This window comes from Emiliania huxleyi (assembly GCF_000372725.1).
Source record: "Emiliania huxleyi CCMP1516 chromosome Unknown EMIHUscaffold_186, whole genome shotgun sequence".
NCBI classification, from domain to species: domain Eukaryota; phylum Haptophyta; order Isochrysidales; family Noelaerhabdaceae; genus Emiliania; species Emiliania huxleyi.
In genome coordinates this window covers 178,990-200,510 of record NW_005200730.1, presented here as the reverse complement: position 1 = coordinate 200,510, position 21,521 = coordinate 178,990, and the positions used below count along the sequence as shown (strand labels likewise).

At 66.7% G+C, this 21,521-nt stretch overlaps 8 protein-coding genes across 8 annotated transcripts; 2 read left to right on the top strand and 6 right to left on the bottom strand.

Annotated features, from left to right (window-relative positions):
• Window positions 1-621: 621 nt before the first annotated feature.
• EMIHUDRAFT_232945 (hypothetical protein) lies at window positions 622-1,267 on the bottom strand (the record flags this gene model as incomplete). The annotated part of the gene is made up of 2 exons (XM_005782793.1): window positions 622-654; window positions 872-1,267. The coding sequence occupies 2 exons, from the start codon at window positions 1,265-1,267 to the stop codon at window positions 622-624; spliced, it is 429 nt and encodes a 142-aa protein (XP_005782850.1).
• Window positions 1,268-2,211: 944 nt separating this feature from the next.
• Window positions 2,212-3,426, bottom strand: EMIHUDRAFT_232944 (hypothetical protein; the record flags this gene model as incomplete). The annotated part of the gene is made up of 1 exon (XM_005782792.1): window positions 2,212-3,426. One exon carries the CDS (start codon window positions 3,424-3,426, stop codon window positions 2,212-2,214), a length of 1,215 nt encoding a protein of 404 aa, XP_005782849.1.
• Window positions 3,427-3,900: 474 nt separating this feature from the next.
• EMIHUDRAFT_232943 (hypothetical protein) lies at window positions 3,901-6,485 on the bottom strand (the record flags this gene model as incomplete). Its single annotated transcript, XM_005782791.1, has 5 exons — window positions 3,901-4,440; window positions 4,582-4,726; window positions 4,989-5,045; window positions 5,235-5,297; window positions 5,464-6,485. The coding sequence occupies 5 exons, from the start codon at window positions 6,483-6,485 to the stop codon at window positions 3,901-3,903; spliced, it is 1,827 nt and encodes a 608-aa protein (XP_005782848.1).
• A 924-nt stretch (window positions 6,486-7,409) lies between these two features.
• Window positions 7,410-8,832, bottom strand: EMIHUDRAFT_456592 (hypothetical protein). Its single transcript, XM_005782790.1, has 3 exons — window positions 8,473-8,832; window positions 8,101-8,387; window positions 7,410-7,978 (listed from the first exon to the last, which is right to left on the bottom strand). Exons 1-3 carry the CDS (start codon window positions 8,788-8,790, stop codon window positions 7,726-7,728), a joined length of 858 nt encoding a protein of 285 aa, XP_005782847.1. The 5' UTR covers window positions 8,791-8,832; the 3' UTR covers window positions 7,410-7,725.
• A 2,155-nt stretch (window positions 8,833-10,987) lies between these two features.
• Window positions 10,988-11,396, bottom strand: EMIHUDRAFT_314568 (hypothetical protein; the record flags this gene model as incomplete). Its single annotated transcript, XM_005782789.1, has 2 exons — window positions 10,988-11,224; window positions 11,265-11,396. 2 exons carry the CDS (start codon window positions 11,394-11,396, stop codon window positions 10,988-10,990), a joined length of 369 nt encoding a protein of 122 aa, XP_005782846.1.
• Window positions 11,397-11,693: 297 nt separating this feature from the next.
• EMIHUDRAFT_442534 (hypothetical protein) lies at window positions 11,694-14,707 on the top strand. Its single transcript, XM_005782788.1, has 10 exons — window positions 11,694-11,706; window positions 11,782-12,158; window positions 12,221-12,447; window positions 12,633-12,701; window positions 12,854-12,910; window positions 13,113-13,311; window positions 13,712-13,767; window positions 13,996-14,066; window positions 14,146-14,218; window positions 14,336-14,707. The coding sequence occupies exons 2-10, from the start codon at window positions 11,840-11,842 to the stop codon at window positions 14,384-14,386; spliced, it is 1,122 nt and encodes a 373-aa protein (XP_005782845.1). The 5' UTR covers window positions 11,694-11,706; window positions 11,782-11,839; the 3' UTR covers window positions 14,387-14,707.
• A 194-nt stretch (window positions 14,708-14,901) lies between these two features.
• Window positions 14,902-20,133, bottom strand: EMIHUDRAFT_113318 (hypothetical protein; the record flags this gene model as incomplete). Its single annotated transcript, XM_005782787.1, has 7 exons — window positions 14,902-15,387; window positions 15,520-15,593; window positions 15,911-16,245; window positions 16,294-16,937; window positions 17,001-17,187; window positions 17,672-19,581; window positions 19,768-20,133. The coding sequence occupies 7 exons, from the start codon at window positions 20,131-20,133 to the stop codon at window positions 14,902-14,904; spliced, it is 4,002 nt and encodes a 1,333-aa protein (XP_005782844.1).
• A 253-nt stretch (window positions 20,134-20,386) lies between these two features.
• Window positions 20,387-21,476, top strand: EMIHUDRAFT_232937 (hypothetical protein; the record flags this gene model as incomplete). The annotated part of the gene is made up of 3 exons (XM_005782786.1): window positions 20,387-20,653; window positions 20,871-20,984; window positions 21,409-21,476. Coding segments are annotated over 3 exons (449 nt in total), but the record flags the coding sequence as incomplete, so codon positions are not given.
• Window positions 21,477-21,521: the final 45 nt, after the last annotated feature.

Here is a 21,521-nt window from a genome sequence, read left to right as displayed (position 1 = left end):
TCACCAGGCCAGCAGCTGCGCCTCCTCGGGCAGAGACAGAAACTCGTGCTGCGCCTCGAAGCAAAAGAGGCGCAGGTCGGCGCCTGCGGGCGGGGCGGAGGCGGTCGAGGCGGGCGAGGCGGGCGAGGCGGGCGAGGCGGGCGAGGCGGGTGAGGCGGAGGGGCCGAGGGGCGAGGAGGAGGGAGGGGGGGGGGGGGGGGTTGCCGGAGAGGTGCCTCCTCGCCGACTCGTACCGCGCGAGCGCAGCACCGCCGACCAACGCACTGCTGCTGTCGCCGCCGCCGCCGCCGCCGCCACCAGCGGCGCCGCCGACACCATCACCGACGCCGCTGCTGCCACCGCCATTACCGCCGCTGCTGCTGCCGCCATCGCCGCCACCGTCGCCGCTGCCACTGCGGCTGCTGCAGCTGCCATCGCCGCCGCCGCTCCCACCGTCGCTGCCGCCACCATCGCCGCCGTCACCATCGCCGCCACCGCCGCCGCCTCCACCGCCGCCGCCAGCGCTGCCAGCCTCTGAGCGGAAGATTTGCTCTCGGGGCATAAAGTTGAAGCGGAAGCGGAAGGCTCGCGCCACGCCCGCAGCGTCTTCCTCACTCATCGCCTCGCCTGCCTCCGGCCAGTCTAGCCGCCTCCGCGCGCCCTTTGCGGCGGGGCCTGCGGCGGGGCAGCGCCTCTTCCTGGGCCGGCTGGCCGCAGCTTCGAAGGGAGGGAGGAGGAGCGGGTCGGTGTGCGCGACTCGTGGCGGGCTGGCAGGCGGCTGCGGCTCGATCTGCTCCCGCAGCGCCAGGCGAGTGGCGTCGGAGAGAGGAGAGAGGCCGGGGAGGCCGCGGTGAGGGACGGGAGAAGGCAGTGCGAGGACTGCGCCAATCACATGCCGCACCGGGCCCGTCGCCCACGGCTCGGCGGCCGTCCCGGCGCACCCCTCAGCGCTGGCCACGCCGTCGACGCGGATGAGGCCGGCGATGGCGCCGGCCGGCGGCAGATCGGCCGCGGGAGGGAGCCGCGCCAGGCGGGCCTCCAGCCTTTTCCGCGTCTCGGCGTTGAGTGATCCGAGGCCGGTGTGGAGCCCATACCAACCGGGAGAGAGGCGGAAGGGACGGTTCTCCACGGTCTTTATGCCGGCCAGGATGGCCCACGAATAGAGCGCTCCTCGCATCGTGATGGCGTGCGTGGTGGCGGCCGGGTCGGTGGCTCCGGTTGGCAGTGGCCGCGGTGGCGGAGAGGGAGTGACGCACTCGGGCAGAGGCTCGGGCGAGATGACCTGCATTTTTGCCTGGCCGGCCTGTCGCGCGGCCTGCTAAGCCAAGGGAATTCTTTTGGGTTGATTGGGAGGGGGGTCGGCCCTGGCGAGGTACTCCCACGCCTCTCGGGGTTTTTGTCTGGCCGAGTCTGCTAAAGCGAGCCTCGGCGAGACTGCGTCAGCTGTTCCCACAGCAGGCTGGAAGTACCTCGCCAGGGTCGGCCGGAGGAGTACGCCGGCCTCTTCGACGGCCCATAAGGGGCCGTCGCCTACCGTGCCTTTTGTAGTGCCAGTCCGAGCCAGTCTGCTGTAGAGGGGCTTCTATAGTAAAATTCTTACCTTCAGCTCACTGTTCTTCACCTTTCTACCTAAGCACACTGACGTGACAAGGGCGTGGCGCAGACTAGCATACACACCGGCACACCACCGGAGCCGCCTAAGCGACTCCCTCCGTTAAGTCTTAAGAACGGCAATGCATTCTGCACAATGCCGCTCTCCCTGCATAAATATTCGTAGCATAAAGAAAACGCATGTGTGTCGCGGGCCTTTTCTCGACAGAAAATTCACAGGGCTGCCGCGCGCGTGGCGGTGGCAAAGAACAACGTCGAATTACGACCGTTGATGGAAGCTGGGCGGCTGCGGATGCGGGATGGATTTTTAGATGTGCAGCTGCAGTGGCCTGCATATCCGAGCCGCACAATGATATTCAGACTCTCTCTTGATATTCAGTGTGCGTGATACACTTGCTTTTTAGCCTTCCCCCCTCTGCACCGTACGGTATGCGCGTAAAGACAGAGACACAGCACATACGAGAGAGATGAAAGAGCAGGAACGTATCGCCTCTCCCACCAAGACGTACAAAGGAGTCTCGTAGTACGTAGAATGTCGCCGGGCATGCATCCGCTCCTCACTGGGCGGCTCGAAGAGCGCACTGCCGGACTGTCGTTCGATCTCGATGCGAGCACGACTGTCTAGCTCTCCTGCTTCGACCGCTTGGGGTAGCGCGGGGCGTCAACGTCCACGACCTCCGCGTCGACGTCCACCGAGCGCTTGCGGAGCTCAGCGTCGCGCTCCTCGCGCGACTTGCTGCCCGTGACCTCCACTTCTGGTGACGCTGGCCCCGACACTGGCCCCGACACTGGTGACGCTGGCTCCGGCAGCTGCAGCGGCTCGCTTGACGGCGAATGAGCACCCCAGCCGTGGATGTTCCTCACGCTGACCTTGGCGCGGTAGCTCACCTCCTTGGACAGCCCCTTGACGAGAGCAAACCCGACGACTGCCACGAAGGCCAGGCCCGGCTTGAGAGTCGATGACGCGGCGTCCACAACCGCTCCGCCGTCGCTGACATGAACCGTCACAAAGTCATGTGCCGGCGCACCCGGCCTGACTGGTGGCGGCGAGAAGTGCACGCGTAAGCTCGTCGAGTCCACCGCCTCGAGAAGTGGTGCGGCAGGGGCGATCGGCTTGAGTGCCGCCGCGCCGAGGGTAAGCGGCTCGCTGACAGGCGAGTGGGCACCCCAGCCGCAGGCATTCTTCGCACTGACCTTGGCGCGGTAGCTCAGACCCTCCGCCAGCCCCTTCACGAGAGCAACCCGCGAGTCTGCCCAGTGGGCCGTGCCAGAGCCATTCGAAGATATGAGAGTTGACGACGTGGCGTCCACAGCCTGCCACATGCCATTGCCAAGGCTAACATGAACGGTCACGTTGCCATGTGCCGATGCGCCCGGCCGGACTGGCGGCAGCGAGAAGTGCACTCGCAGGCTCGTCTTGTCAAAGAGAAGTGGTGCGGCGGGAGCAGTCGGAAGGAGGGAGGCCAGGGTCAGCGACTTGCTGGCGGGCGAGTCGGGGCCCCAGCCAGACTGGTTTCCGAGGCGGACTCGCGCGACGTACGTGGCTTTCGGGTCGACGCCCTTGACCACGCAGCTCGTCGACTTGAGCGGCAGCGGCAGAGCGTCCGGCTGGTCCAGCTTTCCTGACACAGCATCGACCCGCAGCCACCGCGACGAGCCCTCGGCTCGCAGGCTGACGGCGGCAAAACTCTGTGGCTTGGCGCCTTGCGGCACCACCCACGCCACACGGATCGAGTCCTCGCCGGCGCGACAGTAGCCGGAGGAGGAGGCATGAAAGGAGGCTGCCTGCGACAGCTTGTCATGCGATAACCGGCCAGATAGGGGGTCTAGCCCCATGACTCGCGCCAAAACGCTAATTTCCTCCCTACCCCCAGGCCGCGCAGCGAAGCGAAAAAAGACGAAAATAGGGGGTACCTACCTGTTGCAGGGCCCTCTGGGGCGGTCAAAACCGGACCTACCTACCTAGGGTGTCACCGTGGGGAACAGACCCTATCTGGCTAGGAGCCGGAACCCAGCCAGGTGGGCAGGAAGTAAATCAATGCAGCGGACTCGCGCGTGCTAGCTTGAGCACTTGAGCTAGCACTGGATAGGGTCGATTCCGCATATGGTACGGGACCCCTCGAGATCGTCTCGCCCTACCCCCTCGCTGGAGCGGTCTGAGTGGTGTCCGCGCTAAAGTAGTCCTGGTGTCTGGCCAGTGCCACGCCCACGGGCCACCGTGCATGAAAAGGTTACGCGTGTGATGTGGCCACGCGCGACACGAAACCCATATACGACAACGCTCCAACATCCGGCGGGGGCCTCCGAGAGTCAATCCGACACTCGAAGCCAACCCTTGCGGTTGATCCTGCTGCAGCTGAGCGCAACCACGGCGAGCGTGGTGGCCATGCTCGTCGCCGCGAAGGCGAAGAGCAGCGGCGGCTCGGACGGGCTGGGCCGGTAGAGCCACAGCGTCGCGTGCGTGTCGCGCGGCCAGTTGGACTCGGTCCACAGCGCGTCGGTCCCGTTTGCGACGGCGGCCTCGTCGACCAGCCGGAAGATGCCCGCCTCCGCGTCGTACTCGAGGGAGGGCGAGACCGCGTCGTGGGTCAGCACCGTCGGCTCGCACAGCGGCGAGCCCTCCTCCGCCGTCCCGGACGCGCCCGGGAACAGGGAGCGCCTCGGCTCTGCGGGGCAGAGCGGCGCCAGCGCGGCGCGCAGAAAGGCGGCGGCGAACTTTGCGGTGCCGGAGGCGGCCAGCTCGCCGCGGAGCGGGAGGAAGGCGCTCGTGTAGCGCGAGGTTGGCGGCTCGACCTCGAGCTGCGTCGCGGTTGCGCAGCGCGGGTCGGTGAGGAAGCAGCCCAGCAGCTCCTGGCGAGAGGGGGGGGGGGGGGGAGGTGAGAGAGCCCGGACCCCTCTCCCCCTCCCCTTCCCCGGCGGAGGGAAGGGCTGCGCGCTTCGCCAGCAGCGATTCGCCCAATCTCCGCTCCTCTCTCGGCTGCTCCAGTCCACTCGGCGCTCCTCGACCAGCGAGCAGTTCGGCGCCGGCGACCCTTCCCCTCCCGCCAGCCGCCACCAGGCGGCCGCTGCGACTGCAGACGCCTCGCACACGAGAGAGGCGTCGATGCCTTCGAGCGTGTCGAAGCGAGAGCCGTACCTGGTACCAGGGGCGGGGGCGGTACCAGCGAGGCGTCGCCGCCGAGAGTCCAGTGCATGGTGTGTGTGCTTGTGTTTGTGTGTGTGTGTGTGTGTGTGCGCGCGCGGTGTGTGCGAGTGTGTGTGTGTGTGTGTGTGTGTGTGTGTGTGTGTGTGTGTGTGTGTGTGTGTGTGTGTCTGTCTGTGTTGTGTGTGTGATGTGTGTGATGTGTGTGATGTGTGTTGTGTAGTGTGCTTGTGCTCACGGGTCTGCCCTGGCGCACCGTCCGCCGCCGCGCCTCTCCGCGTCGTAGTCTGCCAAGGTGCCAAGCGAGGGGCACCTGTTCACAGCTGCACGTGTGAAGAGACGCTGCTCACACTTCTCACACTCACACGGCACGTGCGGAGGAGCACCCGCTCCCGCCCGCCCCAGAGGCGGAGGCGGAGGAGGAGGCGGAGGAGGCGGCGAGGGAGGCGGCGAGGGAGGCGGCGGCGCCAGGAGGCAAGCCCGCGCTGCTCGCCTCCCTCACCTCGACGCGGGCCCCTCGCTCGCGCGCCGCCTCGCGCACCGCTCCGCCGACGCCGCCTCCGGCCTCCAGGTCGGGCGCACACGCCGCCGCGGGAGAGTGCAAGAAGAGCCGCGCCGGGCCGCCCGCCCCGCCGCCCCCGCGCGAGCCGAGCGGCCCCAGCTCGAGCAGCGCCGCCACGCCGCCCGCCGCCCCGCCCGCCGCCCCGCCCGCCGCCCGGAGGGCAGCGAACCGCAGGTCGGGCTTGTACGGCGAAGCGCACGAGGGAGGGGGACCGAGCGGGTGCGGCGCGGCGCTCTGCGGCGCCGCCCCCTCCTCGCGGCTCCGGTTGTCGCAGCGGAACGTCTCCACGTCGCCGAAGAAGCGGCGCGATCCGATCTGCCCGTACGCTTCCCCAGTGAAGAGGGCGAACGCCGGCGTGCGGGGCAGCGCCTCGAGCTGCTCTGCGCTGCCGGCGAGGCGAGCGACGGAGGCGACCGCAGCGAGGAGGGCGACGGTGCCAGAGACGGCCGCCTCCGCCCCCGCGGCGTGCTCGTGGAAGAAGGCGGCGGCGTCGAGCGACGCAGTCAGCATCACGGCTGGCTTGTCCTTCGCCGGCGGCGACTGCGCGGCGGTGCGTGGCGGCAGGGCGCCCCACACGCTCTGCCCTCCGAGAGGGAGGCAGCTCCCCTCGGCGAGGCAGCTGAGCGAGTCGCCCGTCGCGAACATCGGGTACTTGAGCTCGAGGAGCGGCGAGCCGCCAGCGCGCACCGCGCCCAGCAGCGCGGCGCTCTCTCCGGCGCTCAGCAGGACGACGCCGAAGTCAAACGAGTCGCGCGATAGGCCGCTCCCGGAGGGGTTGAGCACCGTGCCGCCGGGCCCAGGCCCGCCGCCCTCGCTCGCGGGCTCGGGCGACGCCCACCCGCGCGGCATCCCGTCCGAGTGCAGCACGGCCACGCCGCGCAGCAGGCCACCGAGACGTTGCCGCAGCGAGTGCATCACGCTGGCCTCAAAGAGCTCGGCTGATAGGGCGACCGAGACCGGTTCGGTCGCATTCAGGACCCGCGCGAGCGCCTCGCGGCTCTCGACGGCGACGAGTGGCGCGATTGCGCCACCTGCGGGCGTTGCGCAGCCCGAGGGTCCGTCGGCAGAGAGCAGCCGGACACACGGGTCCGCACGGGTCAACTTGACGAACTGATCGGACTCACGGCCCTTCGCCGCCGCCGTCGAGAAAAGAAGCAGCGAGAGCAGCAGCGCGATGGGCGCTTGGAACATGCCCTGGGCGGCCCGTTCACAGCCTTGTTATTGAGAAGAAAATACCGTATTCACACCGGGCTTGTTGCGGCCCCCCCGGGGCGACCGCGACAACCTGAAGCAAAGAATTTTTCTCCGCAACGATGTGTCTCGCGTTCCCTTGCGATTCAGCTTTCGCGCCGATGGATGACTCAGCTCGCCGAGCGGCTCGACCTGAACGCTCAGCGGCGCGATCGCTTCGGTTTCAGTTTACTTCCCACCCTTCCACTTCTCATAACAACGTCCGACCCAAAGGCTCGGCGCCGGGCACCACTCAGGAGATGAAATCTGCCCGTGAGCTGTGTGGCCTGAGAGAGAGAGATTTTCTGTGACCTGTGAATGAAGGTCGGGGCCACAGTCGAGAGCTGGGACGGTGTTGCTTGACTGTCAACTCGTTCGTTCACAACTGGGGTTTCCAGCCCCAGGCTGCTGCATAATCGGTGGCGCGAACAGCTTCAGCTTTTCTCGCCCGCTCTGCTGAGGGCGAGGCGCCGAGCTACGGTTCCAACGCTGCAGCACTCTCCCTCTATTCACAGCAGAGATGGCGACGCGTCCTTACGCGCGTCCTCGTCCCCACCTGCTTTGCTTCAACGTGCTGCCAAAGATCCGAACGCCCTCACCTGTGTAGTTTCCCTTCTGTTCACGTTCGCCGTGCGAGCCTGGCTCGCGCTGCGATATAGGGTTCACGGCAGAGAGTCAGTGGGCTGTTCTCGGCTCCGTTTCTCGGCTATCTGCGGCTCCCGGCTCGCGTGTCACGCGCCCCAGAGCCGTACGGCAAGAGAGGCGCGCGAGCCACCAAGAAGGCACTCCGACTCGCTTTGATTTCCGTGAGGCAACTGGTATCCCGTACCACTTTTTGATTAGTTCAGGCCTAGGGTTTGATTAGCCAAAAACTCCCATACCGGTAAATAATTCAACACTGTTTTTCTCGCCCGCGAGCTCTCTCGCACACTGTAGTCTCGTTTTTCACTCTCCGCTCTCTCCAACCCTAGGTACCAACCCTCTGATATTCGGTGACAGCTTCGGCTGCCGCTCATAATAGCAAGGTCGCTTGTACCAGGCATCCTCCTGTCGAGGACCACAGACCATGGACCATGCCGGAGAGTCAGCCAGTGGGCTCACCGGATATCGTGCGATCGCTGCCTTCCTGGCCGACGGACGCGCTCCGCCTGCTCGTCGCGCGTCTGATCCGCGGGCGTCCCGACGCGCTCCGGCCGCCTCTCTACACCTCGTCCTTGCTGCTGTCTTGGAAGTCGTGCATCGATGCGCAGACGCCGCAGGACTGGGGGCAGTTTGGGAGCATAAAGTCCTTCTTCGCGTCGCATGCGCTCGTCGGGTCCTGTGCCCAGTTGGGGCAGTCGGAGTACTTGTCCTCGCAAGCGAGCGTGCACACGCCGCACATCTCCGGGCACAGCTTCATCACCGACGACGGGTTCGAGCCGCACTCGTGCTCTCCCCAGATGTGGCACTGCTTGCTGCGCGCGGCGGGGAAGGGGTCGGTGCGGCGTCGAGGGCAGGCGCGGCGGTGCGCGGCGAGCGCGGCGAGGCGAGGCGAGCTGAGGTGGAGGGCGGGCGAGGCAGGGCGGACAGCGCGCGCCGGTCCGAATCTCCGCAGGCGGCCCGTGGCGCCATGTTGCGGCCGTCAGCCGTCTTAGCCTCAATGTCGACCGGGTGCTTGGCGGCCTTGTGGGTCATTTCATTGCAGACCATGCACGAGTGCGGGCACTCCTTGAGCATGAAGGCCGGGTTGTCGATGCACTGATTCTCGGACGCCCACTGGGGGCAGTCGTTCTGCTTGTCGAGGCACAGGTGTGTGCAGGTGCCGCACGAGACGGGGCACGTCGTGAACAGGTTGGGGTCCTTCTTGCAGAGGCCGTCGCGCGCCTGCGCACACACGAGCGCGCGCGGTCCCTCGCTCCGGGCTCGGGCGGCTCGGCCTCGGGGGTGCGAGCGCGGCTCGGGCGCGCACCCATCCGCCGCAGTCCACGTCCTTGTCGTAGCACTTTGTCTTGCAGACACCGCAGGTGACGGGGCAGTCCTTGAACATGGCCATCATGTTCTTCTCACACTCGCCCAGCTCGCCCCACTGCTTGCACGACGGGTCCGAGTCGCGGCACGTGTGCGTGCAGACCGAGCAGCTGTGCGGGCAGAGCTTCTTGACGTGGTCCTTCTCGCACTCGCCCTTCTTTGCCCAGTTGCCGCAAGAAGAGTCGTTGTCCGCGCAGAAGCCCCACGCGTCCGCCCGGAGGACCAGGGAGGCGCACAGGAAGAGGTAGGAGCGCGTCATCGGCCGTAAATCCACCTGTGCCGAGCCGCCGGTACTTCGCCGCCGCCACGTCTTTTGCTGCGAGCGGCTTCTGTTTCTTGCGAGTGCGCCCGTGCCCAGTGTTGTGCGACGGAGCTTTGTTGTAAATTTCTGTTCTTGCCTCAACCCGATACCGATCATCCGGCCCGCTGGGTGCGCTTCTCAGCTCCCCGGCCCTGGATGTGAGGTTAATGACTGCACTCCAAGTGCTCCAAGTTTCGGCATTGAGAGAGAGAGATTTTTAGCAATATCAAACAACTCTAACACTCACACGTCATTTGGGGCCTGGAGCCCTGTTCACGCGCGCGCGAGACGTGCAGACAGGGTTGCCAGGTGAGAGCGAATGGCGCGGTTCACGCCTCGCACAACAGAGAGAGAGATGCGCTCTGCATGGTGGGACATAAAAGAGAGCGAGTACTCGGGCGAGTAGGCCGTGCGGTCAACGCTGCCGCGCGCGACTTTGCGCGCGAGGCGGCGCAGCTTGAGAACGGCGGTGGGCGAGAAGCCGCCGCCGAACGTCTCGTGGAGCAGCAGGTTGAAGTTGTTGCGCTTGACAAAGATCGCGTCGTGGTAGAAACCGCGATGCGCGCCTTGACGTAGCCGTGGCCGGTCTTGTGGGAGAAGGGTTGGCCGGGCTGCCCGCGCGCCTTGCAGCCCATGTTTAGGCGGCGGGCCTTCTCTTCGGTGTTGCCGCGAAGGCGTAGGAGTGGCCAACGGAGGCGGGCGTGACGCCACTCGAGGCGTTGCCAACGCCCGGCGAGGAGGTCTTGAGGAGGGGCGTCCAGAGCTTGATTTCATTCACGTCATCGCACCCTCCTGGTCCCGCATGGGGTTCTGCGAGGTCAGTCTTGTACCCCTCGTTGTACTGCCGGGTGAGCTCTGGTTTCTCCTTGTCGCCGTGCACGACCGGCGCGTTGGCCGGGGCGCGCATCGCGTCCGCCCAGCGGCGAGGACGCCGTCGTGGGGCCGCCGGTGGTGGGCCTTGTTGTAAAGGTAGTCGCCGAAGAAATCGACTGGCATGCCCCGCTCGAGCGCGACCCGTAGGGTGGGAAGCGCCGCGGAGAGCCATAAAGGCCGAGCTTCCGCTGGAGCTCGTCCTGGAGGGTGTCGGAGGAGAGGGCGGTGGCGTCCGTACCGTCGACACGGACATCGAAGGCCTTGCCGGCGAAAGGCGTTGAGGCGGAGACGAAGCGCGCGGCTTCGCGGTTGTTGACGGCGCTGTCTCCGAGGGATGGGTTGTTCTTGACGTGCACATCCCGCGCCTTGACGAGCTCCTGGTGCGCGTACCAGTCCTTGTGATTCTTGATGGCAGCGAGCGCCCGCGGCCGCGGGTACGTGGATTTGCAAGTGCCATTGAGAATCGCGTCGGTAGCTGGAAGGGACTCGGGCTCGGGGAGCGGGACGCTCTTGGGGTAGAACTCAGACAGGTAGCCGCCGCGGACGGTGTAGTACTTGTTTTTGTCGCGGGCGGCGCGCTTCTCGCACACCTCCTTCCAGTCCGAGAGGGCGTTTTTTGTCGGCATTGTGCACGCGGAGCTAAGTGCACATTGCCGTTCTTAGCGGAGTCGCTTAGGCGGGGTGGTGTGCCTGTGATAGTGCTAGCCGCGCCAGTTCGCACCTGTGTCGAGCCTGTCTGCTGAGAGAGAGAGAAAGAGTTGTGTTGTTTAAATTCTGTTTTGTTGTAAAACTCTGTTTTACTTTCCGTTGTCGCTGGCATCGCATGCGGACGCTGTTCCTTGACTTCGTCCTCGACGTCGGCCCTACACCGCGCTTTGCCGCCCTCGGCGCTTGTCTTGTCGCGAGGGCTCGGGCCCAGAGGAGCGGGCTGGGTTTCTTTAAGTGCTGTGCCTTTTGTGGTGCTAGTTCGTGCCAGTCTGCTGTGAGAGCGTCTTGCCTTTGTAGAATTCTTTACTCGAGTACTCGCTTAGTGTGGGTAAACCATAGTAGCGTGCACGCTACTATGAACAGAGAAACCCATAAAAGTCGCCGCGGCAGTCCACGACGAGCCAGCCTGCTGCCGGCTCGCACGGCAGCCTCTTCCTCTCGACCAGCCTCAACTTCCGTACAGTCAACATTTTGTCGCTGCGTGCTCGTGGCGAGCTGTGGCGGCGGTCGAAGTTGGCCCAGATTCGGTGACGAGCGCCGGACGATAGTAGTGCCTCTGTTCGCCCTGTGCATGTCAGGCCAGGCTGCAGCAGGGCACTACCACCGTGCTGCCCTGTTGCAGCCTGACTTTGCCCACTGTGCACAGCCGCCAGAGCACCACCACCGCCCGGCATCGTGTCACGGCGAGCTCCTTCTGCGCCCGCTCGCGAGGCTCTCGCGCTGGCACACTTTGGCCATCTGCTGCTCGCGTTCGGCGAGCTCTTCTCCGCACTCCTGCCACGGCGCCGTCACCACACACCTTCTGGCTGGCCTGAGCCGCGCGGGGTCGCCGGCGGGGGCAACGCGTCGACCTCTCTCTCTGGTGCACCACGGGCCGCGACGGCCTGCGAGCAGCTGGCACGAGGAGGCAGTGTGCCGGCACAGTCGAGCCGGAGCATCGGGTTCTTGATGCTTGTGGGGTCAAGTTTGACCTTATGTGGCATAATATGCAACAATAATGCTATGCTATCTCCCGGCTTTTTGAGATATGATCCCTCAAAGTCGAATTATGGTTTACTGGTGACCATAGTAGTGTCTGGCCTGTTTGCGTTTCTTCAAACGAATCCTTTAAAGTCTCGACAATCACCAAGCTGCTTATGTGGCACCGCAGAGGCTCCCTTGGGGATGCCTGAGGCCACCCCAACCACTCACCAAGCCTTACGTGGACGAATTCAAACCTCTTTTATGGTTTACCCACACTAAGCGAGTAGTGAGCAGGCGCCGTCGCCAAGGAGCCAGTCGAGAGTCGAAACGGTGAAGGTCTCGGTCCGCTGTTCGTGCTTACTTCTGTCTCGCCCCTCACCCGGCATCGACGGTCCTCCGTCGTAGGCGCGCGCCACCGGTCAACAACAACAACCTCTCTCTCTCTCTCTCTCTCCGGTCAAGCATGCCGTTCCTGCTCACCGAGCTGCCGTGGGGCCAAGTGCTTGTCGAGGCCGCCATACTCGTCGCCGAGCTCCTGTTGATCCTCTTCCGCCTGGTCCCGTTCTCGTGCTACCTCGTCATTCCGCAGGCGCTGTTCGTCGGCATCGTCTGCCACAACCTGCCCGTCAAGCCGGCGGGCATCGCCGCGTCGATCAGCCTGCGCGTGCCGCTCCTCGCCCTGACGCTGTACGCGCACTACGCGATCGGCATGCGACTGCCGCACGTGCACGCGCTCCTCCTCTACGCGCTCGACTTCCCCTTCTTCTTCGACATACTCGCATGTGCGCCTCGCCGGTGCCGCCAGCCTCTCTCTCGGCGCTCCACCCCTCGCCGCGCTCCGCAGGGACCCTCCTCCTCGGCCGCTGCGCCTCCCTCACCCAGCAAGCCAAGGCGCAGCCGACCGTCGACCTGGTCGCAGCCCTGCGAAAGGTGCGGCCAAACAAGCCGAAGCTGGGCAAGCGAGTGGTCATCGTGGGGAACGGGCCTTCGGTGCGCGGCGTCGGGACGAAGATCGACACTTTCGACGAGGTCGTGCGCTTCAACCACTTTTGGTGCGGGGGCGACGAGATGGCGCGCCGAGCACGCGCAGCCCCTCGCACGCCGACACACCGACACACCCACTCCACGCACCACAGACCACACATGCACACACAGATACACGGGGCGGCACATCACTCTCGCACACGCCACACACGCACACGCATGGGCCCGAGCCCAGACCGGAGTTCCCCCCTCCCCCCCCCCCTCCGCCCCAGGTGCAGCACCGCGGCTCGCGCACCACCGTCCACTTTTCAAACTCGTACCTCTTCACGTCGCGCAACATGGCGAGCGAGAGAGCGCGGGAGCGGGAGGAGCGGGAGGAGCGGGAGGGAGAGGACACCCGCGCGCCTCGAGCCACCCTCCCCTCCCCACACTCCTCCCCCCCTTCCCCTTCTCCTCTCCCAGCAGCCACCTGCCCTCCCTCCCCTCGCACCAGGCCCACGTGGAGCCGCAGGGCAGCGGGGCCGTGCGAGCAGACTCGGAGCCCGTCGCGGTGAGAGCCACGCCTTAGTAGAGTGTGCCCCCCTGCCTTAGTAGAGGGGGCCCCCCTGCCTTAGTAGAGGGGGCCCCCCTGCCTTAGGGGGCCCGGGTGCCCTCCCCTGCCCAGTTTTGGCGCTGTTTTGGCGCTGTTTTGGGGCTGGGGCACGGCCTTTCCCTCCCCCGCCTGCCCCCCCCCCCCCCCCTCTCCCCCGCAGGTGCTCCCGATGCTCACCAACTCTTGCATGCTCGCGCCGATGCACCTCATGCTGCGCCTCTTCCCGCCCGCCGGTGTCGTCTCGATGGACGTGCGCGGCGTGCTCAGGCACATCGCCTCCGCCGTCCTCTTTTCCCCCGCGTGGAACGAGCGGCTCTCAGCCGCCGTCTCGCTCCCAAGGGGAAAGTACCTCACGACCGGCGCGCGTCCTAGACACTTCCTAGACACTCCCTAGAATGTACCTCACGACCGGCGCGCGTCCTAGACACTTCCTAGACACTCCCTAGAATGTACCTCACGACCGGCGCGCGTCCTAGACACTTCCTAGACACTCCCTAGAATGTACCTCACGACCGGCGCGCGTCCTAGACACTTCCTAGACACTCCCTAGAATGTACTTCACGACCGGCGCGCGTCCTACACACTTCCTAGACACTCCCTAGAATGTACCTCACGACCGGCGCGCGTCCTACACACTTCCTAGACACTCCCTAGAATGTACTTCACGACCGGCGCGCGTCGGCGCCGGTCGGACCCTTCTGCCGCGAGAGCTCCTCGCGAGCCATCCGCGAGGCGGTCCGGGAACCTTCCCGCACACAGGCATGTCGGCGGTCGGACTCTTCTGCGAGCTCCTCGACGCCGGCGAGGTCGAGGAGGCGAGGGCCGAGATGCAGCCGAGATGCTGCCGAGATGCAGCCGAGATGCTGCCGAGATGCTGCCGAGATGCTGCCGAGATGCTGCCGAGATGCTGCCGAGATGCTGCCGAGGTGCAGCCGAGATGAGTGCCGCCTTGTGGAGAGAGAGGAGCCTGGGAGAGGAGAGTGCGGGAGAGGAGACGTCACTGTCACCCCCCTCCCCCCCACCCCTCTCCCCCGTCTCTTCAGATCGTGCTTGTCGGCTTCGACGGCTTCAAGCCGGGCCAGCCCAAGCACTACTTTGAGAACTTCGAGCCGTGGCGCGACACCGCCACCCGCCGGACGGAGAGGCGGCGGGGAGGGGGCCTCTCACTCTTGCGGCGGGCGGTGTGAGTCTAGGCACGAGCGTGTCCTCGGCTGGTTCATCGAGGACCTCCTCAAGCAGTCGAATCACGACCCTCGCTCCGAGCAGGCCACGCCACCACCTCCAGCCGGGAGTTGGGCTGGTCGCGGCCCCTCTGTTGCTCCTCGGGGCTAGGCTAGCCTCCCGTCTCTGAGACCCCCCCCCCCGCCTCCCTCCCCTCCACAGCTCTACATCGGCAAGCTGCTCAAGGAGGGCAAGGTCAAGTTCATGGAGTGAGCGAGAGGGTCGCGGTGGGCCGCGTCCATTCAACAACCGACCGCCTTCACTCCCGCGCGCCAATGTACTCTCTAGACGTGAGTTGCCTTTGCTCCGGCCTGGGCGGCCGAGGTGTGTTGCGCACATTTGTTTGGGTGCATATATGCAGCCACAGCCGAGGCTGGGTGGTGGGGGGTGTTTGAGAGGCACATATCAGAGAGACAAAGAGAGTGGGCGTGGTCCGTGGAGAGCGGGTGGGGCTCCCCACCGGCAGCGGCTGTGGTGGGATGCGTGCGTTATAGGACCTGTACTTCATAGTTCTTTGGTGTTTGGAGACGCGACACCAGCACAGTGACTAACTAAACTGCCCCTCAGCAGCAGAGGCCAGCGAGCGAAGCGTGCACACGTGCACGGTGCAGACTGCACAGTCTGCACAGACCACAGTCTGCGGCGCGCCCCCACACATGCCCATGCCTGGCAAGTTGCATCTGACCTCGGTCCTTGCCCTCGCCACGTGTCTTGCTCACGATTAACCGTCATGCGTCATAAAGGATCGACGCCGAAACTGAGTTCTCCTCGTAGAGCACGCCGTGTCCCCACATACTGGGCACGAAAAGCACGTCGCCAGCCTGCTGCGTGCACTCGAGCTGGCGTCCGAAGTCACCGCGGCGGGCGAGCTCAAAGTCGTCGAAAAAGTGGGCAGTGCTGTAGGATGCATCGGCGGGCGGGAACAGAGACCACCGCTTCCGGCCGTGCAGTAGCACACTCACGGCTGAGTAGTGGAAGTGCAGGGAAGTGCCAGAGTAGGGCGAGCCGATGTTGATCTGGTAGTTGTTGATTCGAGTCGTGCCCCGCGAAAGCTCACCAAGCCAGCCGCTCACGGGCTGCTGCTTGAGGAGGTGCAGTGCCATCTCGTGCAGCTGCGGGTGCGCATCCCACCGCGCCTCGACGACGGTGTCCGGCGAGAGGGTGGACGCCGCCGCGTGCTGCTCGAGCTTGTGCTGTTCGCGCCCCAGGAGCGTCTACTCACATCGTTGCGACGGTGTGCATTGGGGCGGTCTGCACTGGCGTGCTAGGCTAGGGGCGGCCTCAAACTCAGGCAGCGACATGAGGCTCGAGGTGCTGCGCGGACTCGACTGGTTGAGCGTGGCGACCTGCAGCTCCACATCGGCAAGGATCGACCGCAGCGCGCCCAGTTCCCACGCGCCCAGCTCCCCGCGCAGCGACCCTAAGAGGGGGGGGGGGGGGGGGGGCATGCAAATGTGTCCCTAGTAGCGGTGAGTAGTGCGATGTGCGAGTAGTCCCCGTGCTGAGCGCCTCGCAGCAGGACTGGCCGCTGCCGGGCAAAGTGCTCCCTGCCGAAGCTCTCTACCGTGAGGTTCTCGCGCACGTCAACATCGCACCGCACCCGCGAGAGGTCCTCGCCCTCCACCACCGGCACCGAGCGCGGCCTGCCCCACTCACTGGGCGCTTGGGGTGTGCGATCGATGAACGACGGTGAGAAGCGCGACGAAAATTGGCTCTTCTGGTCGCCGTCTCCCGCACCTCGCTCAGTCAGGTTGCAACCGGATCCCATCCCACTCCCACACCCGTTCAGCGTCGCCCCGAGATCGTCGTAGCCAGCATAGATGGCGTGATCGCCCGCCGTGTGATCAAATATATCCCGTGTGCCTGCGTCGGCCTGCGCGCCAAGAAGCAGCCGCACGGCCGGGCCATTACCTAGGCGGGCAGCGTAGTGGAGCGCAGTGCGCCCCAATGGGTCTGCGGCGTCGACGTCGGCCCCGGCCTCCAGAAGTGTGTCGACGAACTGGGCATTCCACTCAAAGATTTCGGCGCGCAGCGCAGCTGAATCGATGTGCGTGTAAGAGTCGTCGTACAAGCTAGACGTGGAAGACATATTATACGTCTTGACCGAATCGTGTGCGCACTTAAAGCTAGAGCTGTCCACGTAGTGGCTGGAGTGCCGAATCTTCCACTTCGACGCGGTGATGAGGACGTTCGAGGCATCGGTGGCCTCGTGAAGTGCAGTCCTCATGAATCCTGGTGAAGCCGTCACCGCCGCGCCAGGGCGTAGAAGCTGCTGCAGCGCGAAGAGGTGTCGCGCCTGCACCGCCGCCACCACCAACGACCGGCTAGCCCCGTCTGTCGCGCTGATGTCGAGCGACGGGTGCGCTAGGAGCTCGTGGACGACGCGGTCATGGTCATGATCTGCGCACTTATTCCTGTGGAAGCTGGTCTGCTTCTGGGACCACTGGTCGAGGGCGATGTGCAGCGCCGTGTCCCCACCCGCGGTGCGGCCGTTGACGTCAGCACCGGCGAGCAGCATGATGCTAACCACGTGTGCCATCCCGAAGAATGCATTGCGAGTGAGAGCAGTCAGGCCGGAGGAGTCTATCGGCTCGCCCTCGACAAGCCGTCGGAGCAGTCCGGCACGCTTTACGGCGCGAGCAAAGAAGTTGCGGTCCATTTCGATCTCACCCCCGCGGCTGGCGTGTCCGAGAGATTGCCACAAGAAATCTTCGAGGGGCTGCAGGTCTTCCTCCTCGAGGGTTGGAGTCACCACGGCGATCTCCTGCAGCAGGCAGTCGGGGAGGGGCAACTCGCCCGTTTTAGCCCTGGCGACTGCATTGCGCACCAGGCGGCCCAGGAGGCGCGGATGTTGCGAGGCGGCGATGTGCCACATCTTCATCGCCAGCCGCAGCGGCTTAGCACTACTGTACTGCGCGCTCCACAGCAAGACTGGGGACGGGACGACACCAGCGCGGCCAGCTCTCTTGCCGAGCTCAGGTCCACCAACCATGCGGTCGCTCACTGCCGTTCTCCTGACGCCAGGAGCTGACGGCCGCGCCCAGCGATTCGCGCAGAGCTTGATTGCGCCGGCGAGCAGGCAAACCCCGGTCGCGAGGCACAGTTGCACAGGTCCAAATCGGCGCGAAGGCGATGCCGCCGCAGGTGCCGGTTTGCTTCTGCCGCTCACCGCCCGCTTGCGCTGCACCTTGTCCTTTGACATCTCTGCGCTGAGGATGAGACTGTGTTGGCAATCTGAAGTGTTGACTTTTACGATCTTTTAGGTTATCAACGCGTTGTTTGATCTCGCGATCTCCCGCTAACGGATCTTACCCCACTGAAACCTGCACTGCGATCTGCGTGCCGTAGGAGCAGCGGTAAGGATATACTGTGTGGTACAAAACGTGACATGCAACACACCGACGTGCGGGCAGAAAACGTAAACAAGATCCACGGCGGGGTCACATGGCGGGAAAAAGCAAAAGCTGCACTCAGGGAATAAAGCTGAACTCAGGGAACCGCTGTCCATCACTCGCGAAGACCCCGAGCTGGACCGCTTGGGCAGCGGGCCCGCGCTCGGCCACGACCCTCGAGATCTCGCGCAAGCCCTCCTCGTCCTGGAGGACCTGGAGCTGCATCTTCCTGATGGCGGCCCGACGCCGCGCCTGCACGGTGCTGCCCTCGGCGTCGAGCCGCGTCTTGAACGCGAGCACTTCCTCCTCCACCCTCTGCTCCGCCGCCGGCTGCTCGGCCTGCAGCGCCGCGCGGTATGCCTGCGCCCGCTCGGCATGCGACTTCCTGCCCACGAGGAGCCCCTCTCTCCGTATCGCCGCCTCGAGGTCGCGCAGCTCCGCCTTGTCCGCCTCGACGCGAAACTGCTGCCGAGCCAGCTGCTCGCCCGTCGTCAGACCTCGCCCCAGCCGCTCGAACGCGGGCGCCGCCGCGGCGGTCGTGGTCGCTGGCGGCGGCGGCGGCGGGACGGCTCCCGGCGCGTGGCTGCCGAGCCCAAACCCGGCGGCAAAGCACAGCAGCAGCCCCGCGATGGCGGCCCGCGCGGCGCTCGCATCGCGGACCCGCCGGAGCCGCGCACGGCGGCGCGAGGACAGCTCGCTGGCGTCCGCCGCCGCCCCTCCCCTCGCCGTTTCTCGAGGCCCGCCGAGTCTGTAGCCTCTGGCTGTGGGCGGGAGCCAGATCCGAGCGCCGCCCTCGGAGCACACGCCGGTGAGGCGACCGTCCGCGAGCGTCTCGCACTGCTCGATGACGACCGCCTCGTCGCTCGCCCGCAGGACCAGCCGCGCTGCCGAGGAGCGGCGGCGGGCGGCGCGCCCTCGCCGCCTCGCGACTCGCCCGCGCGTGCCGGTGCGAGGCCCGCTGCCTCCCTCGCTGCCTACCTCGCTGCCTCCCTCGCTGCCTCCCTCGTTGCCTCCCTCGCTGCCTCCCTCGCTGCCTCCCTCCCGGTCCGCGTGCAGCGCGAGGCCTTCGCGCAGCCTCTCCTCACTGAGGCCGCCCGGGCAGTGCACCGCGGTGGCGCCCTCCCGACGGACGCTCACCACGTCCGAGAGGCGGTCGTCGAAAAACAGGACCTCCTCCACCGCAACGCCCACCCGCTCCGCTATCTCTCGCACGTGCAGCGCCTTTGGTCCGTCGCGAAAGAGCACCGGCGACCCACCGACCAGCTCGGCCACGCTCCTCTCGCCCACACGGAGCGAGCGCAGCCACTCGACGGCCCACTCCGGCCGGTGACTGCGCGACGCGAGGGCGAGGGAAATGCCGCCGTCGGCCAGCGCCGCCAGCGCCGCCCGCGCGCCAGGGAAGAGGTCGAGCCGCGCGCCGCACGGGGAGCGCAGCCCGCCTCCGCCTCCCTCGGCCGGCGCCCAGGCGACGCCGGAAGACTTGACCCGCGGCCGCGGCCAGAGCGTCCAGTCGAGTCCGCACACCACGACGGAGGGCACGCGAGGCGAGGGCTCGGGCGAGGGCTCGGGGCCGGCGAGGCTCATGCCGGGCGGACCCGACCGAGCCGGCCGGCGCCGCTGCGGAGACGGCTGCTGGTCTGCTGGCGCCCCGCCGCCGCCGTCGTCGATCCCTCGGCTGCGGAGGGCCTCGTCGAGGTCGGCGCGCGCCGCGGTGCCCAGGCTCATCGCCCGCACCGCCTCCGGGCCGGCGCTGCCCCGCGGCGCAACCTCGCGCAGCAGGGACGTCAGCGCGTCGAGCCGCTCGAGCAGCGCGGCCTCGCGCGCCGGAGGGGAGGGCGCCAGAGGGGAGGGCGCCGGAGGGGAGGAACAAGCGGCGAGGGAGGCGCGCAGGGAAGCGGCGTCCAGCAGCGGGTCGGATGCTAGCTCGAGCGCCTCTGGCCACGCCTGCACGGAGCAAGCCTGCACGGCGAGGTCGAGCTGCGCGCGAGACTCGAGCAGCCGGCCGGGCGAGCAGGCCTAAGGGTTAGGGTTAGAGGGTGAGGGTTAGGGTCGGGACGAGCAGGCAAGGCGAGCGCTCGACGCCTCCGCGGCGTCGGCGGGCTGGGGCAGGCCCGCCCAGAGCAGGCAGCAGAGCCAGTTGGTGAGCGCGATCAGGGCGAGCGGGGCGGCGACGGATCCGACGCCGAGCAGGCCCGAGCGCACGGCGAGGGCGGTCACGCCCGACTCGATGGCGCGGAGCTCGCACTCGAACCGCATCGTCTCGCCGGGAGGCGCCAGCAGCGCGCGCCCCTTTTTTCTCGGGCGGAGGGACGCGGACGGCGGCACGAGCACGGTCCGTCGCCCCCCGACGCGCATGCCGACCGCCACCTCCTCCCACATTGCCGAGTTGCCTCTGCCGATGGCGAAAGTCTCGCCGCGCTCGCTCACGCTCCAGCCCTCCGCACCCGACAGCAGCGACCCGCTAAAGAGAACTCGCACCACGTCGCCCGCTGCAGCCTCTCTGCCGCCGCCCGTCTCGACGTCCCGCAACCGCAGCCCGCCCGCAGTCGTCGAGAAGACGAGCGGCATGTCGCCGGCCGCCGCCGCACACGCACGCAGGCACGCACGGCGAGAGCACGGCGGTGAGGTGTGCTGATGGAGCGACAGCGCAGGCGAATGGAGGAGAAGCAAACAGCTCATCAGAGACAGATGTCGCACTGGCGCTGGGCCCCGCTTGGGCGCCACCTAGTAAAAAAAGAATCGACAGTCACGAAAAGAAAAGCGCGGTAATAAAGTCATGTCGCGGAAACCACCGGGCAGGGTTGGTTAGCTCCGGCCGCCAATGTCCGCCTCTTTCCCTACCTCGCTCCCGGACGGCTCCGTCGGCGGCTGGCTGCAGGCCCTCAACATGGCCAAGTACGATCCGGCGTTCGCTGCCGCAGGCGTCACCACGGAGCAGGCTCTGAAGCGCATGGACGACGGGTCGCTGAAAGAGATTGGCGTCTCCATGGCCGGGCACCGCAAGCGGATTCTACTGGGCATCGATTCGCTCTCGTCAGCCGGCGCGCGCCCGCTCACCGGCCGCGTCTCGCATCGGCGCGGAGCTGACGTGCCGCCCACGTGCCGCCGCAGACGCGGGCTGCTCCACTGACGTTGACATGGCGGGTGCGCTGCCACACCGGGGCGCCAGGGGAGGCCCTCGACGCGCGCGTGACGCCTCTCGCGCCGGTCCACGCCAGGGCTCGCCCCTGCCGCCCGGCTCTTTGACCCTCGTGTCTCCTCCCTCGCTCCCAGACGCCGCACCCGTCGCTGCCGCCGAGCCGCAGAGGAAGGTCGAGCCGCGGTTCAACTCGACGTCGTCCATCTTCATCTCGTCGACGATCACGCGGCCCGACATCGACGAGATCATCTTTTGCGTCGCCGTCGTCATCCACGACCGAGTCGAGCAAGGAGAGCAGTCCTCACAGGACCGGTGGGACGCACGCCCTCGCCCTCGCGCCTGCCCTCGCGCCCTCCCTCCCGCCCGCCTCCGCTGCCCTCCCTCCCTCCTCCCCTCCCCCTCCCCCTCCCCCCCTCCCCTCTCCCTCGCGCGCTCGACTCCCTCCGGCGGGGCGCCGCACCGCAGCCGCGACCTCTCCCCTCCCCTCCCTCCCCCCTCCCCTCCCCTCCCTCCCTCCTCCCGCAGGCGCGACCTCTTCCCTTTCTTCTCAGAGGAGAACAACCCGCTCTACAAGGACCCTGCCGAGCGGCCGCGCGCAGACGAGCAGAAGAAGAAGAAGCGCGAGGCCCCGCAGAGAGGAGAGAGAGGAGAGAGAGACGCCTCCCGCCCGCCCGCCCCCGCTCACAGCGCCTCCCTGCCCGCAGGTGCCGTGCGAGGAGGCAATCTTCCACACGATCCAGTCCGTCTACGAGTGCGCCAAGTTCCCTTCCGAGTGCGCTTTGCCCTCGCCCTCTCTCCCCCCCCCCCCCCTCTCTCT

Coding starts and splice junctions, on each gene's coding strand:
- EMIHUDRAFT_456592 (XM_005782790.1), bottom strand. CDS start 8,790: ATGACGCGCTCCTACCTCTTCCTGTGCGCCTCCCTGGTCCTCCGGGCG. Junction 8,388..8,472: donor ACGTGGACTGCGGCGGATGG/GTGCGCGCCCGA, acceptor GTGTGTGCGCAG/GCGCGCGACGGCCTCTGCAA. Junction 7,979..8,100: donor GCCTGCGGAGATTCGGACCG/GCGCGCGCTGTC, acceptor CGCCGCGCGCAG/CAAGCAGTGCCACATCTGGG.
- EMIHUDRAFT_442534 (XM_005782788.1), top strand. CDS start 11,840: ATGCCGTTCCTGCTCACCGAGCTGCCGTGGGGCCAAGTGCTTGTCGAG. Junction 12,911..13,112: donor CAGACTCGGAGCCCGTCGCG/GTGAGAGCCACG, acceptor TCTCCCCCGCAG/GTGCTCCCGATGCTCACCAA. Junction 14,219..14,335: donor ACGACCCTCGCTCCGAGCAG/GCCACGCCACCA, acceptor TCCCCTCCACAG/CTCTACATCGGCAAGCTGCT.